Source organism: Anopheles ziemanni, chromosome 2 (assembly GCF_943734765.1).
Source record: "Anopheles ziemanni chromosome 2, idAnoZiCoDA_A2_x.2, whole genome shotgun sequence".
NCBI lineage: Eukaryota > Metazoa > Arthropoda > Insecta > Diptera > Culicidae > Anopheles > Anopheles ziemanni.
This window is the reverse complement of record NC_080705.1, coordinates 25,815,641-25,832,964: the sequence shown is the minus strand read 5'-3', so window position 1 is coordinate 25,832,964 and position 17,324 is coordinate 25,815,641. Positions and strand designations below refer to the sequence as shown.

General features: G+C 44.7%; 2 protein-coding genes across 3 annotated transcripts; one reads left to right on the top strand and one right to left on the bottom strand.

Moving 5' to 3' along the window:
- The first annotated feature begins 896 nt into the window (after nt 1-896).
- LOC131283718 (protein smoothened) lies at nt 897-5,373 on the top strand. Its single transcript, XM_058312790.1, has 4 exons — nt 897-936; nt 1,677-2,306; nt 2,517-2,730; nt 2,811-5,373. The coding sequence occupies exons 1-4, from the start codon at nt 897-899 to the stop codon at nt 5,371-5,373; spliced, it is 3,447 nt and encodes a 1,148-aa protein (XP_058168773.1).
- Nucleotides 5,374-8,249: 2,876 nt separating this feature from the next.
- On the bottom strand, nt 8,250-10,009 carry LOC131289324 (androgen-induced gene 1 protein-like). 2 transcript variants are annotated; one of them, XM_058318559.1, is made up of 4 exons: nt 9,552-10,009; nt 9,237-9,457; nt 8,838-9,169; nt 8,250-8,311 (listed from the first exon to the last, which is right to left on the bottom strand). In XM_058318559.1, exons 1-4 carry the CDS (start codon nt 9,747-9,749, stop codon nt 8,250-8,252), a joined length of 813 nt encoding a protein of 270 aa, XP_058174542.1. In that variant the 5' UTR covers nt 9,750-10,009. The 2 variants fall into 2 exon arrangements, with proteins under 2 accessions (XP_058174542.1, XP_058174550.1); XM_058318567.1 differs by lacking the exon at nt 8,250-8,311 and having other exon boundaries at nt 8,807-9,169.
- Nucleotides 10,010-17,324: the final 7,315 nt, after the last annotated feature.

Genomic DNA, 17,324 nt, shown 5'->3' with positions numbered 1-17,324 from the left:
TTTATAATGATACAAAGAAATGATGAAGACGACAACGACGAATGTATCAATTGGTTTTTGTAACGGTCGGCATCTAATTGTTAATGTTCCAAACCTTGACAGTTGAATGACAGCTGTTTGTGACCCAAAAGGCGAGATCAAGGCGGGATGTACGGCGGGCCTTTGTTTGGACCGATCGTTCAAAAGCGATTGTAAACAACAGGTATTTACGCACTTGTGCTACACTAGAAAGGATCCAGGCAGTTGACTCTCTAATAAATTGACTCTTGTAGGAAACATAGTGAACATAAGGTAGGCGCGAGGCTGGATAATCCATTTCAGTGTTAAATATGCATAGTTTCTTCTAGCGTAACGTGAACATGCCGGACGAAATGCTGACTTGCCCGTATAACCCGTCGCACATCATAATACGACACCGTATGCCGTACCACTTGGTGAAGTGCAAGAAACAGCACAGCTCAACACAGCTTGTTTCGTGTCCATTCAATGCAATGCATGTCATCCCACAATCGAAAATGGGACAGCACATTTCAGACTGTCCCGATGCCCTCATACTAGAGGCAGGAAAATGAGGTGCAATTCCGTACAGTAGGTGACAAACCCGGCGAAACGGTTGATGAAATACATTTACTTGCGTGCAGTGCATTGATAAAAACCATAACAGTGTACAAATAAAATATTTTACAGACAAATGATAGGGTGGTTTCTTTTTACTGTACAAGGCAGTATTTTAATCCATTTGCAATCGAGTTTCCTAATAGCCGCCTTGGTGTCTTAAGGTTTTGAATTAAAATCGGATCTGGAAAACTGAAAGCAACCAACGCCAAAAAACAGCTTGCATCGTTCAAGTTAAAAACCGAAAACCAGCGATTTTGAACGTCAAACCTCAAGGCGAAATGTCACATGGGTGCTTCTCGATAGGTGGTTGTGTTTTGTGTTCTGCACTGTTCTCGATCGGTGGTCCCGCATCGTTTGTGCGTGTGTGAGTTGATCGTAGCATGTCAAAAGCAACGCCGCGCTTCAATGAAACGCTACTATGCGGGAGAAGAAGCAGAATTTACGGCTGCAAATATCTGTTGTGCTTTGTTTAGAAAGTTTGTGAGTAATAAGCTGAAAGATTTCGGGTGTTAAATAGTGAAACCGGGAACAGCTGCCGTGCCAGATACCAGCGATCGATGGGCGACGTAAGAACATCGGCAACAGTTGTTGTTTTCCTTTGAACTGCTCGGCATCGTGGGTGGCATTGGATGTCTCAAGCATCGTCTGCGACACCGCCCTGTAATAAATTTAGCAACCGTACCCATCCCCTATAGCAACCAAACGGAAAAGTACTCGTGGTCGTTAGTTTCAACTCATCTATGTTCCTCATACGGAAAATCAATTCGTACGAAAGCCAAATCAATCCGTAATCAATCCATTAGTATGCAGAGCCGATGATGGGGTGTTGATAAACCGTTCGAGGCTGGGCATGGCCAGCGGTGAAATCGAATTCCAGTGTTGCAGTGATTCCTCAGCATCAACTTAGCTGTGCCAAAAGTGTGTTCTACACGTTCATTATTAAAAAAGGTATTGTTGCAACGATTTTACATTCGTTTATACATTTTGTTTCAACCGATGACTTTTCTGCTCTCATTTCTAGGTGAAGATGGCTGTGCTCAAAACAATGTTTTTCCTAGCGGTGCTATCGCTTACCATCATCGAAGGGAAGGAGTTCATTCCAACGACAAACCTTATCACTCCCGAAGCTCCCCGTCCGATGCTGGAACATATCAATGGTACACGGAATTACCGCATGCACGGGAAGAAGGGAAAAGACGACAAAACGTGGTTCGATGGGCGTGAGATGCGGTACATCTATTGCGTCCGTCCGGCCAAGTGTGAACCGATCAAGCACAAGTCGTGCCTTGGAGCGAACCTGCCATACTCCTCGTTCAGTCTCGATCTGACCGATTCGTACAGCCAGGAGGAAACGCACCACAAGCTGTACCAGTACAATGCCCTGCGCCATGTGCCCAAGTGTTGGGCCGTCATTCAGCCGTTCCTGTGCGCCGTATTTATGCCAAAGTGCGAGAAAATCAACGGCCAGGAGATGGTGTACCTGCCCTCATTGGAGATGTGTAAAATAACGCTCGAACCGTGCCGCATCCTGTACAATACGAGCTACTTTCCGGAGTTTCTCAAGTGCAACGAAACGTTGTACCCGTCCAAATGCAACAACGATGTCCGAGAAGAGATGAAATTTAATGCCACCGGACAGTGTTTGAAGCCATTGGTTGCGGCCGATCTACCTGCAAACTATTATAAGGGTAAGTAGGGAATATCTTTAAGGTAAAATGTAGTTTTCGTGTTTCGAAACTAACGTCGTGAATCTTGCCGTAATAAACGGTATCAAATGCACTGATCTAACTTTATTTAATTTCAATTTCCTTCGTCTATTGACTCGACGTTTATACCACAACATTCTGGCAATTGTTTTTTGCACACAATATAATGAATAATAATATTTTCTACTTTAGATATCGATGGATGTGGCCTACAGTGCAAAGACCCACTGTATACGGACCACGAGCACCGACAAATCCATAAACTAATCGCTTGGGGGGCCGGCGTATGCTTGACGTTCAACTTCTTCACGTTGGCCACGTTCGCGATCGACTGGCATAATGCCAACAAGTATCCGGCGCTGGTTATTTTTTATATAAATTTTTGCTTCGCCATTTCTTGCCTGGGGTAAGTGGCCATCATTGTCTTTCCGCCGGATCGTTTTCTGTTGAATCTGGTAAAGTAAATAATTTCCTTGCATCCTATAGATGGTTGGCACAGTTTACGCCCGGTGGACGAGAGGATATTGTGTGTCGCAAGGACGGAACGCTGCGTACTTCGGAACCGAGCGCAGGCGAAAACCTTTCCTGCATCGTTGTGTTCATCCTGGTGTACTACTTTCTCATCGCGGCCATGGTGTGGTTCGTTATATTTACCTACGTTTGGCACATGAGCTTCAAGGCGATCGGCAAAATACAGGACCGGATTGATAAGAAGGGATCCTACTTTCACCTGATTGCCTGGTCGCTGCCACTGGTGCTCACGATCACCATAATGGCGCTGAGCGAAATCGATGGCAACGGTACGGTGGGCATCTGTTTCGTTGGCTACCTGAATCACCCGATCCGGGGCGGGTTTCTGCTGGCCCCTGTTATCTGTGTCCTGCTGATTGGCGGTTACTTCTTGGGGCGCGGACTGCTCACCCTGATCCGGCTGCGGATATCGAGTAAGGAAATCATTTCGGCCCGTGCCAGTCGAAAGATTCATCAGACCATCGTTCGCATGGGCATATGTACGGCGTTCACGTTCGTGTTTATTGTGGCGACGGTGTTCTGCCATGTGCACGAGTTCCGGCACAGTGCGGCCTGGGCGACAGCCCTGCGGAACTATATCGTATGTCAAATTTCGTCCACGTATACCGACGACATCATGACAGGTAGTTGCCGCATCGAGCAGCGCCCAAGCGTAGCCATCCTCCAGCTGCACTTGATCTGTCTGTTTGCTTCCGGCATCGTCATGTCGTCGTGGGTGTGGACCAATTCGACGCTCGAATCTTGGGCTCGGTATTTTCGGAGGCGCTTCGGTACGGACGTCGACGAACCGGTGAAGCTGCAGAAGCATAAGGTGATCGCGCAAGCGTTCGCGAAGCGCAAAGAGTTCCAGAACCAGGGCCGCCTGTCGATTTCCTTTCACAATTCGCACACCGATCCGGTGGGGCTAAAGTTTGACATCAACTCGGCCATCGGGAGCCACGACTTCAGCTCGACGTGGGCGAACAATTTGCCACGGTTCGTTAACCGCCGGTGTGCGCTCACCGGAGCGGCTACCAGCTCGAGTCACGATCCGCGGAAAAACTCCGTTGATTCCGAGATAAGCTTTAGCGTGCGGCACGTTTCCGTGGAATCGCGCCGCAACTCGATCGACTCACAGGTGTCCGTGAAGATTGCGGAGGTTAAAACGAAGGTTGCCAGTCGCAGCAGCCGCGGTCCGGTGGTGGTCGGTGCCGGTAAACACCACCATCATGCGCACAAAACGCGTCAGAGTCGCCGGCGGCATGATTTTGCCTCGGCTGGACGCCGGTACAGTCGCAAGGAAAGCAGCACTTCGGTGGAGTCACAGATCATTACGGCCGCGCTGCAGAAAACCGGTTCGGTGGGTGGAAGTGGGCGTCATTCAGCCTCGACGGCCGCCGGTTCGTTCGGCGGAAATATGCAGCGTCGTACCGGCATCGGAGCATTGGATGCCGATCAGATAAATGATCTGATTTCGAACGGTAAGCTGTTGTTGCCATTCCTGCAGGGCCAGGGATTGACCACGTCCGAGGACGACAATGTTTCGGTGGGTTCGTTTAAGCTGCAGGACTCGAAGTTCGATATCATTCTCAAACAAATCGACGGAATTGGATCGTCTGGTGCTGGCGTACGTAGTGACAACCCGATGGGTAACAGTGCCGTAACGGGCACGACTAGTGGATGCCGCATCGAAGAGTATCGAAGCAGCGATGATGATGATGATGATGATGATGACGATGACGACGATGACGACAGACGGACTGAGAATGAACCACTGCGCGCTAGAAACGGAACGCTGCGACCGATCACGTCTGGAAGGGATGATTCGGTCTCGGCCCGGGTAGCCGATGCTGCCTCCGGCGGGGATGGTATGCGCAGCAGCAAAGAAGGTGGTCGCGTCAGCAAAGGTAGCATTACGAAGGGCGGACGCAATCGAAAGTCGGGTGGATCATCACGGCCAGGAACGTTGCGGAAGTCGCAGCATCATCATCACCACCGCAGCAGTGTGCACCGTAAGGATCGAGAAAAGAAGGAAAAGGCCCGTGAAAGAGAAAAAGAATTGGAACTTATTGAACGGACTGGAGGCGGCGGAACGAATAACCATAAGTCGTCCGCTTCGAAGGCTTGCGCCACCAACCAAGGTTCGGCCGACATGGAAATGTACGATTTTAATCATGACTCCTCGTTTACTTCCTACTGCTCTGAGCTGCTGACACCGTTGAACATTAACAGCTCATACTCGGGCGTGTCGCTGGCGAAAACGAACTCGCGCAACTCGAAGCGTAGCTGTGATGTGGGCATACAGACGAATGCACACGAAATCGCTACCCAGACGATGTCCTCGTTCGAGTTCAACGAGAAAGCGCTTAAGAACGAGGAAAACGAGGACATCTATACCGAGAACCATCAGCTGCTGCCAAAGCTGGCCCCGGCGGTGATCGTTGTCGGTGGAGGTGTCGGTCGAAAGCAACGCGACGCCAATGATTCGGGCATGAGCGACGCGGAGAAACTGAAAATGCTTCTTCTACCCTCGAAATGAAGGAAAGCGAGCAAATATGAAGCATAAGTTCGAGGCGGTTCGAGCCTTGGGTTCTAGAGCGCCGACACGCCATGTTTTAGGTTCTAATGTCAGTACGTCAGGCAGTCATTAGGTACAACCAAATATTTGGTACATTTAAAGCCATAAATAGTGCTCCTAATGACTGACCAATAATCTATGAAAGTACAGTAGACTCACGATTATCCGTGGTAAAGAGGATGCCATGGTATCCATGGATCCAGTTTGGCGGATAACCCGCAAAATGTTCAAGCAACAGATCAAAGTACACAATTGTTCAAATGAACTTGATTTTTTTTTCAAAGTAGTAATCATCTGATTCTAAGGATTTTAGAGAAATTGTGGATCCATTTCCAATAACAGATCATTTCCAAGTAACGATCGTCTTCGGTCATACGTGCCTCATTTAGGGCTTACTAGCCTTTTTCCCTTTGTGTACGTGGATAGTCTCGTACAGGGCAGGGTCCGGACGAACCCACGCCGTCAAGGTGGTGAACCCCAGCGCTCATCGGCCGATTTTCTAACCCCCCTAAACTAAGCCTCATATGATTAAACATGTCTTTTTCCGAACATATTCTTTACACAACCAGCCATGCATGCCACTAGTGTGTCACATTTAAAGCAAGTGCAACGTCCGCGAATAATCGAGAGTCTTCTGTAAATGGTTTCCCTCTCATTACATGTGAGAAGTGGTAAGAACCACAATTAGAACGAAAATGCCTTCTGTAATACGGAGATGTAACAGAGCCGGTATCAGACATACATTTAAGATCGTTAGATAACTACGTCCTTCGCAAACCTTTACAGGTGTTTGAAGTGGGACTTTTTATTATCTAAACTTGTGTAGCATTTAAAGGAAGGAGGGAGAATTTAAAGTGCCTTGAAACAATGAAGTGCTAAGTTCTTTTTCTCGTATTTATGAGGAAATGTATGCAGTTAGCACTATTTCATCCATTACGGAGATTTTTTCTCATTTTGCATTTTTTTAACTTGAATCATTGAACAATGGTGAAAAACCGCGTCACATTAAAAAAAAGATACTCAACCACCAATCGAATCTCAAACATCAGCAGCAGTTGTAACACAAACTTGGTCAGCATTTACATACTATACGATATTTCAGTTTAGACCCACCCGAACATGAAACGAGAATCTTTTGCTTATTACTCAACTCATCGAAAGACTGAAGGCAGAATCACAACGAACGAACAAGCCACGGAGTTGTCCACGGTATTGTATTGGATGAGGTACAAATTTATAAATAACGAAAAGAAAAAAAGTGCTTCCAGATAGAAAAAAAAACATAAAAGCAATTGATCAACGAAAATGGTTTAAATATTTTCCTATACACACTATATACACCGTTAAGCGAGTAGCAAGGGAATTTTACCCCAACATTGGAGGAGGTAGTTTCCATACCAAGTAGTTTTCTGTTTCATTATGAAACAAATGCCAAACGTTCGATTTTCTAGATTTAACGATTAAGCTAAGAATTGTCTTCATTTTGTTCATTTTAACGATCGTTCTTGTGTTGCCAGCGTCCTTGAAAAATCTGCCACTTGAACCAGAGAAATCCTGTAGTCGGTAAGCTTTCAAAAGCCAAGAAAATAAACGATCACGTGCAACTACTTACCTCGATGCGAGTTTTTAAATGTTTTGTACTGTAACAAATTCCGGAGAGTGAAATATCAAGAATCAGCACGTTCGTACGTTCCACCGTTTTCCGTAGGTTGTTTATTATAAGCAAACTGGATGAATTCTGTATAATGACACCTTATCGCCGTATTTATTCCCGTCACAACAAAAATCTAATATCGCCAGTGTTAAGATTTTCTCCTCTACTTTTTGTGTGGAAAATATTTCCCCATCTAAATTGAAATTGAATTTCACTATCTACGATCGACCGTGCTTGTGTATGCAGGAATATAATAACACCTAGTAGTACACACGCCACATCTAAAGTGATATACGCAACATTGAACAAATCGACACGGACTAGACAATTGGCCTACAAAACAAACGTTTGCTAATGTCGGACCCGAATTTCTAGCTACTTGCATAACGGTTTTGATGTAATTTCTATCATACTTTCGTGACATTCGATTTAAGAAGATAAATAATTTTTGTTCCTCTGGCTCATAGTAACGTTTCATCCGTAGACTATTTCCCCTCCCCTAATATTCTTCAAAGCTTCTGCCAGCAATGCAGTCCGAATTCGATCATGACGTTGGGATTCTGTTGCACGTTTACTTATGTTTTGGTACTTGTTGGTCAGTAATTGGTTTTGGTGGTGCTGGTACGATACGAGTGGTTCTACGATCGGACACGTTCAAACTTGACAAATTCATTCACATCTAAATACGTTGAAATATTTTTAATAAATGGTCCATGGTTTAATGGAACCAGTTTAATAATTTGACGCTAACGAACGCTCAGAGCGACCGATTCTAGAGACATGCGTGATGCAAAATTCATTCAAACAACACTCAAAGACTAAAGGAAATATCTAGAATGGATGGTACAATGGTAGATTTGATTTAAGTAGATTAATGGTTGATGGTTGACCGGGGCCTTCGGTTCTTCTATTTTAGACTACTTTAAATATAAGCCACCTTTTTTCTTCTTCCTGCACCCTCCTAAACAACTGTTTCAAAAGGCGCGATGCGAGTTTGCTCCACGACAATGCAGTCCGAATCATCACCAGGCGTCCAATGAGTGTACTCTTACGATTAGATGATACTAATTCTAAATGCAAAATAATTGTGGGCCCCCAATAATTTGGGGCACATCTGATCAGCTGTTTTTCCTCCTTTTTCGGTTACCCTGCCCCACATGGCGATTTGTGGTCCTGTTTGTGGTCAAACAATGTTCATCTTAAGATGCTCGGTCGATTTATCGTCCACCGGTGTCGGCTGGGACGCTTTGGAAATGGCCGGAATGTGCGGAGGTGGTTGTGGAGTGGTTTTCGAGGAGAAGAGAGAAATAAACATTTGATTTAAAGCTGAACCGCAGCTCGATGAAGCGAAAAACCTTTGGTGTAGTTGTGGATATCACACTCACAAAAAACGCATGCAAACCACCCTTGATGAGGCGTTGAGTTGGGCACTGTTGCAGCAATCGCGAGCAAAAAACGTTAGTATTGTGGCTTTGGAAAACGGCACAAATGTTGGATGAAACCAAGCAAAACGAAATCACACATGGAATTTGTATCTTTTAATTAAAACGAAAAGGTCAGTTGGGAATTATAAAATAGCAAACCAACATTCATGCCGTACGAACGAGACAGGTATTAATTAGTGAACAAAAGGAACGCACTTCTACCGATCGTCCCATGGTTGATCGTTCGAGGGCTCTGATAATGTTTCAGCATGCAGCACAAATGGCTCTAATACTTTAAAAAAAAAAAACAGATGCACGAGCAGTGATGATCTATTTGATCTTCTTACTGGCTCCGGAGCCGGCGGCCGTTCGGAGCTGCTTCAGCTCCTTCGTCCAGATAAGATTGTTGAAGAACTCGCCCAGCAGGTACAGACCAACGCAGAATATAAGGCTGACCGCGAAGAAAACGATGCGCTGCGGAAGGTTCAGTACATCCAGCACCGGGTACACCCAGATACCGCCAAAGTGACGGACGACATGCAGCCACGCTAGGTAGGACGCCATGAAGATGCCCAACCCGGTAAGGCCGGCCTTGCGGGACGGGTACTGCCGGAAGCTGGTACAAATTTCCAACACCATAAAGATGACGATATTGGTGTGCATGACGTGGTTCAACCATCTGTGGATTAAGAAATACAAAAAACATAAATAATTGAAATAGAAGAAAACGGTGGCTTCATGTTTACCCAGGGAAAACGGCATCCAGAGCCTTCGGGAAAACGAGCTCCCGATCGATTGCCATCAGCGTCCAGAATGTAACACCAACGTTCAGCGCAACAGGGAATGCAAATGCGGCCAGCATGTAATCTTTTACCTTCCGGATCAGTGGCATCCGTTTCGGGGCAACCTCGTTGGTTCCTATGAAGTCATTCAGCAGGCAAACAGTAAAGTAGACAGCTTGGAGAATCTGCAACGAAAAAACAAATTTAACCATATATCAAAACGTGTAACTATTGCTACGCTCGAAATTAGTATATTTATCCCACGCCACGCCAACGTACCGCATCCCAAATGGTAAGAAATTTTAGCTTTCCACCAAACTCTCCCCCTGCCCGTTTCAACTCCGGCGGAAAGTGCACATAAACAAAATCATAGTACAGTCCGTACGAGAACTGCACCGCGGCAATGAAGTGCATCAGCTTAAGAAGGGCACCGTAAACGCCACGCTGGTAGCCACCGCTCGTCTTCGATTTAGCCATTATTATCACCGGCTCTGGGATCAACGATGGTCAGTGGACTTTTCAATGTAACTGCTGCCAAACAACACCACTTCAACCGGAGAATGGCACACTCTTTGCACAAAGAATTATCGTTAAGTGCCAGGCGAGGATGATGATGGTGCGCTATTTTCAAGTGTCTTAAATAAGAACGAGTATTATCTCGTCGGGCTGAGCAGATAGACGGTGCTGTGGTTGATTAACTTCATTGAACTTTGCACCAACTCCGGTGCTCGCGGAAGGATTGATGTAACGAGTACGTTCACGAATGGTTTGTTGACATTTTGCCCCACACTTTTGACAGTTGTCAGTTGGCATTCGTTGAAGGCTCCACAATAGAAAGAGGTTCCGCAGCGGCGGAACAAAGTCGGCGCCGACGCATTCGCGGATTGTTAGTTCGCGTTGTGGGGAGCAAATAAACAAAATCTCAATTCGTTCGTAGAAGCGGCGAGTGCGTGCAATGGAATGTGTCGGAAAAGTACTTTCCAACAGATTCAGCGTCTAGCGAAGCATCGTACAGCCTCGATCGCTCTCTGGTTCCGGGGAGGTCGTTGTAGAAATCGATCGCGACTCGGGGGACATTGACATCTCGTGCTCATTTGATAGTGGTGCTGCTGCATTCAATATCAGCTGTTCCATTCGTAAGTTGTGGAAGGACCATCGAATCTAGGTGTTGTGCATTGCGGCCGTTGAACCCTTGAAAAGGGCTAAAACATACGCTGTAAGTAAGTTTCCCGGAGATTATTTCAATAACAATGTATACTCATTCTCTGTTGTGAGTTTTCCATACGAATATAATTCTTTTAATTCTTTATGAGAAAACGGATTACATTTCAAATATAACTTGCATTAAGAGAACAAAATATGGAATGTTTAGTTTATTTTCCATCTTGATTAAAGATAGATTTTTCACATCCCATCACTAAATGATGCATTTGACACCATTCCAGAGTTGTATTAAGAATTATCTCTTTCCATTAAGTTCATAGATAAGACATCATTCATCCAGATCGCTGAAGGATGTTGCAAACGATCATAATTTGGGGTGCCCCTTTCGCGTAGAAATTTTCCCTACTGCCAACTCCGGTTTATTGGAGTACATAAAACAACGAGGGTACACTTTGCTGTGCATCACTTTGAGAAGGCAAGAGACCACACCATTCGATGGTTTCACCCCATGCTTAGCATGTGGTTACTATCAACTGTGGGTGGAATGTGATCCTCGTAGATCGTTGAGGACGTTTGTTTTCCTACCCCGCTTCCACCTTCCGGTAAACTCAACTGCTTCGGCCATAAAGTGTATCACCCACAACGCCGCAGTATGAAAATACACTTATCTTGCGATTTACCCGTATGTTGCTTTCTGGGCGTACAGATTCGTTCACTTCATGCCGTTTTCAGTGTCAAAGGCAAGTGATACGATGCCAGTGAAGGGAGGATTTTAATCGACGTAGCTACAACAGTTCCAACCTTTTTGGACAAGAAAGTTTATTTTTCTATGACGCTGCACGCGCCATGTTTTGCTTGTCGAACGCTCGGAAGGGCACGAACGATCGAAACAGATGTGATCTTAAGTAGATTATTGTTATTGGCAATTTGGACCAGCTGTTTGATATTATTCAACATTCAGACTCAAATAGCTATGTTCTGGGATGCTTTTCGCGATTGAAATACTTTCAAAGTAATCTTTAAATGAGTTTTCCATTTCGAACAATTCATAGTTGATAAAATAATCTGGAAAAACGGGTTCTCGCTTCCTTTCTTCTTGATCATACTCCCAAATGATGGAGGAACCGGATAACATGGGGGAACCATTTATTTTAGTGCTAGAACGACCGGTTCTGCAAAGTTTTATTTTTATTCTTTTTACCAAGAAATATTTTTGGTTTGTTTTAAATCTTGATAAGTTTATCTAAAAACATTACAGTTTTCATTTTTATATTTTTAGTTACATTTATGTGCAGATAAGCAAAAGTTTATCAATGCCGATATAATATATATACTTAATGTTTTTTAGTTACATTCCACGATTGTACTTGATACAGCTATCACCCGAAATTCTTATTTTGGTTTATTTATATCAAGTACCTTATTGAGCTATCAGATTTATTATTAACTAGAAAATTGAACCTTTCACTCCTCCACTACTCCTTATTAAACATGGTTGATAAGGTTGCCCGAAAAATAGAGAAACACAATCGATAGCAAAAGTAGTTTTATCAAATACATAGCATGACGTAATTCTCGCTCTACGTTTACCTTCGTTTGGAGTGCACTAACCGGCCAATCCAAGGTATGTATGTCCGACTCCAGTATGAAGTTGTTGCATGCCTGTTTATTTATCCACAGACACATGGCGTGGCTTGTTGATCAAATAACTCCCACTTCACAAGCCGGTACCGATGATAGATAGAGCGGATCCCATGGCCAGGCGAAATGGGTAATGAAACTTTTGCACGATAAGTAAAATACCCGAGTGAAAAGGGAAAGTCCAAGACGAGTCGTCCGATGGACCGTCGGCGTCAACGTCGGGTGTGTTCCCAGAAACTCCAGAAGCCGTCAAAGTTTGCACCTTTGGGTGAAACGATGCGCTCTTCTTACGCAACAATGTGAACGTCATCGGACGGACACAAGGCGTTTGGAAGTGATTACATGCCGTTGTGTTCCACTTCTCGGTGCACCGCACTCGTCACCCACTCTTGCCTCCCTCCGCAGTCACGGAATCGACCACCCGACTGGCGGCCCGACTGTGGTGAGTGTATCGATTTTTGGAACTGCCGCAGCACGTTTGTCCAATTGCATTTGGTGTCCGGTGACCTTTACCAACGACCTCCCGCCGTTGTACGGCAGCGGTACTACTACTGCAGCTATCGTAATTTCTCTCCAAGGGTGTTGCGTGATATAATTTGACCACCGAAAGCTCGCCCAACCAAGGGGTGTGAAGGGTGGGCTTACTTTTGAAGGGCTGTTTTGGTGGATTGGTTTCAGGGTGAACCTGTTTTCACAGTTGAAAAAAAATGGTTCTAAAGATAATATTGAGTTAACAAATATATACACTTCGGTGCGGACATAGTCACCCGAACTAAAGAAACCAAATTAAGGTATGGCTTTTGTATGGTAGTTTTTTGTTCAATAGCCACCGAAGCGTGCTGACATGACGTGAAGAAGTGCCTTTATATAAATATTCATCATCAACTTGAACATGCAGCCCTGACGCAAAACATAGAAATCACGCAAAAACACACGATGTCATGCATGAGTTGAAATATAAAATCATAAACATAAGATTAACAAGACTCCGGTGATTCGGTTTCGCGCAGGATATTATAAAACTCAAAAACGTGTTTTCTCTCTGTGTGATAGTGGAGTATTATTTTTCGAAACATGTTAAAATATCATCTTTCATGTAAAATACCACAAATCCCATACAGTTTTGTTATGTTCCTTCTTGTGTAACTAACAAACCCGCACAGAGACGTTCGAAATGATAACAGTTTTTGAGGACTTTGTATTACAACAGAGGTGGTTGATGAGAAGTGGTTTTCGTTTCTTTCCAGAGAAAACCAACCCTTGTTTTTGTTCTAGAAATATCTAGAAACATCCCTTCCGAAACAAGGATAATGTCTTTCGTTCCTTTCATGGAATTGCGTGTTTAGTGCGCTTGGCGTAGGAGAAACGGGTTGACCTAACGATGACGCCACGTTGACCGTGCACCATCTGTTAACGTCCCACTACCTATGTTTCCTACTACTTTCCGGTCCAACGAGACACTTTAGGTTGTGCACCGTGTGTACGCTGAACGCTTTTATGTCCTGCCGGAAGAAGGTGGCAAAGCCCATAAAGTTTTTCCTCCCCGGGAGGATGTGGATGTGTCTGCAACATAAAACATTCATGTAGGAAAGCCGTAAGGACAAATCCGACGCCAGGTGAATGAAAGTCGGTGGTCTCCATTCAGTGACATCGTGCATCGTTTTCCCACTTTTAGCGACTTTCTATTTCCTCGAACATATTTACCCCCATATTGCACCGGCCACCAGGCGGCTCCATCACGGGAAAACCGGCTCGCAAAACAGCTCATTATCGGCTGCCTGGAGGCGGGAAAAAAACAGACTGCTCAGTTTTCCATAGAGGCACATCGCGTACGTATGTGGATGCGTGTGCATGTGCGTATGTGTGTGTGCCCATTTGTTTATGTTACATTTTATTTTTAACAAATTGCGTACATTTTATCATCGGACGCGCGTTTCACCATCAGTTTGTTGATAGCGATGGAGGGCGATAAAAAAAAAAAACTTAATAAAAAAAACTTTTACGCAACAGTAAAAAAAGGCCGAGATAAATAAAACAAAACGTAGGAATAAAAATAGGCGAAAAAAAAACTGCAACGGAAACAGTTGCTCTGGAAATCGCATACAGCACCCACCGCTTGGCGCTCGGTGGCCCATCGGTTTCCCCATTTTCCGTTTTCCAAAAACCGTCCCCAGCGGGCGCATGTTTACGGTTGTTGCTGCTGGTGCCGGTGTTGTGTCTATTCCATCCGCCTCTCAAAATGCGATTCCGGTAGCGCACGGCGCACCACCCACCCGGTCCAGCGTGGTCTCCCCTCCTTGCTTCTGTACGGAAGCCGTCCATAAATCTTTCGCCTTTATTGATCCGTTTGCAATAACGGATTTTCGCGGCCAATGTGATGATGGGCCCCATGGGCGATCGTGCAGCGAAACCTGCGAACCTGCAATCCTCCCAAGGGGGGTAAGGAGCAAATCGGGAGGTATTTTTTTTCTTTTTCCACATCATGCAATACGTTACACAACCATTATCGAGTGCAAGTGTTACAAAAAGTTCTTGTTCATTCCTGTTTTAACTTGATTTTGATTTTTCTAAATATTAGCTGGAACCTTGAGCTCCTTCCTGCATTTGTACAAAAGTATTGATGCAGTATAAATAGATTTTTTGCAAAACAACCCATCCGTGGAATACGGGTTTCGGCTTGAAATATGATCCGCATGATTTGTCGGTGCTGCAGTTAAATATTTCTTACGCAGGAAACTTTTCGTGTGTTGGTTTCTTATGATGCACCTATAGAATTTCATAAACAATTTCTTCAATCCGACGCGAAGCATGTGAACAATGGTTCCAGAAACCCGTAGAAAACTTTGCACCGGTTATCGATTAAACAGGCTTTAAATTTTAAATTTAGATTAAACATATTATTGTTCGTTCAGTGAGCATCTAGCTAGGGCTGAACGTTGTGAAGCAAATACCCAATTTCGAATACTAACCAAACACCAGTAGGTAAGGAACTTGGACCGTCCACCGAACTCGGTGGGACGCATCATCTTCGGAATGAGCAGATCGGCCGGGATGTGGACGAAAAAGCGATCGTAGTAGAGCGCATAGCAATACTGACTGAACGCAATCAGATGCCAGGTGATGACGAACGCCGGGAGTTTATATAGCTGCACGCTGGACATTTTGGAAAAATGCGATACCGCAGCGGAAACGTATGCAAAAAAGGGGTTTGCCTTTTTTTCTCCACTTTCAGATACACACAATTAACACCACGTTCACACTTGCACACACTTGCTGGGGGAACACTTCAATACCTAAAGGAAATCCCTACACAAAGAAAACCAAGAAAAGCAACTCATTAGGAAAAACACTGCAAAGTGGTTTGTATGCGGTGTGTGGGTATATTTCTTATTCTTGTGCCCGAATTGAAACACTCGTCACACTACTTGCGAGTCGCGAAGCACCAGGATGGACACTGTTGGTATGAAAAGCTCGTTACTTTGTAAACAAAGCGAGTCCACTGCAATGTCTTTCGCTGCAGCAGTTTCGCACGCACGGGCTTAAGAACACGGGGACGTCTGCGCGGAAACGGTTCCCGACACGGGATTGTTTCGTGTCAACCGCTTTCGTACGCCACGAAACACATACACACTCGCACAACACAAGCCGCCAGTTGGTTCCTTACAAGGGGACGAATGATGGAAAGACGGTGTAGGGGAAGGAAGAGAAGTGGAATACCTTGCCGATCCCCCAGGGGTAAGGAAACCCACGCTTAGACGTTTAAATCCTTTCGCCTATCTTCTATCAGCGGTTCGGTTCGGTTTTGCGAAAAGATTCTATCCCGGCATCTAAGCATGTGGTCTGTTCCGATATGTAATTAATGCTGCTAGAAAAGAAACACACACTTTTTCGAAACAGCGAGAGAGTCCCTCCGACGGAACATTCACGTGTATCTGACTCTTCAAGTAGGCGGCGAACACAGGGAAAGGAAAGATATAACACTCCGTGCTAAGTGATGGTGCACCTTTTCTTTTCTTCTCGTAATCACTCCAAAAGACGGACAGTCGCGTGTCCTTGCGCGTGGACCCTTCTTTCTTCTCCGAACTGGAACCTTCAGCCGGAATTGGAACACCAGCGAATGGCACGACCGACGTAGCACGAATGAATGGAAGAAACCGAACGGAATTTTACACCCGGACACATCGCGCCGCGAGCGTTGACGTCGGGACCGTCGAATTGGAGCACAAGCGCAACGTGGATCCCCCGCTCGCTCTGGGGAGCACGACCCAGTGTCGTTCGTTTGTTCTCTCTTGTGCAACACGCACTCTTTGGGGCAGAGAAATTAAATAAACCGTCGCGTCTCGCGGAACAAGTGGTGGATGCTTCCGAGATGAAAGATTTGTATCAAGTGCGTATCTACGCAACGCTCAGCTACACGATCCGGTTCCTGATGCTCAATTTATCATACTTTGTTTCTTTCTAAGTGTCCCCGTTGTGCTACAATTACGCACAATGACTGCATTACCCTTTTCACTGTTGGCATCGTTTAGCCAAAAGGCAGGTTTATTGATTTTTTTTCTCGTGCTTATTAACCACTTTCTTTTCAATTACATTAGTCGTGTTAATTACTCTTATCGTAAATTGAGAATGAATTACAAATTAACTACCTGTAGTGTTAATAGACATAAACTGCACTCTCGTTCACAACATGCTAGAACATTAGGCATCATCATACCCTGAATTAATTCATTTATTTACTTTTCGTGTTTATAAATAACAAACAACAGGATACTTTTTCAACCTTCAGTAAATAGATGTGGCGCAACAGATATAAATATCAAGAAAATGTAATGTCTGTTTCGAGCATTGTTAAGTGTATAAAGCCATGTAGTAGTGTGGCAAGTTTTGCAATGGAGTTGCGTTTCTTTGCCATCAAGCTCTTTCTTGTAGGGTAGCACTGGTTCAATAATTATACAGTCTGTATGTAAGATACCTCTGACATACCTTTAAAATATACAGGGTATATTTTCTACATTTCTTTTCCAAGCTTGCGTGCGTTTTATCATATTTTTTGTACTGATACTTCTTCTTCAGATAGCTGCGGACAGAGTCGCTGTAATCAGTCGACTTACTTTCGCTAGTTATCTCTTGCCCCACGTACGAGCTGTTTATCTATAAACAGCTGTACGAGCTGTTTATATTGTTAGAATCAGTAAAATGATTCTGTAATTTGCGACACATACACACTCTTCTGTGTAGGTTTTGGTT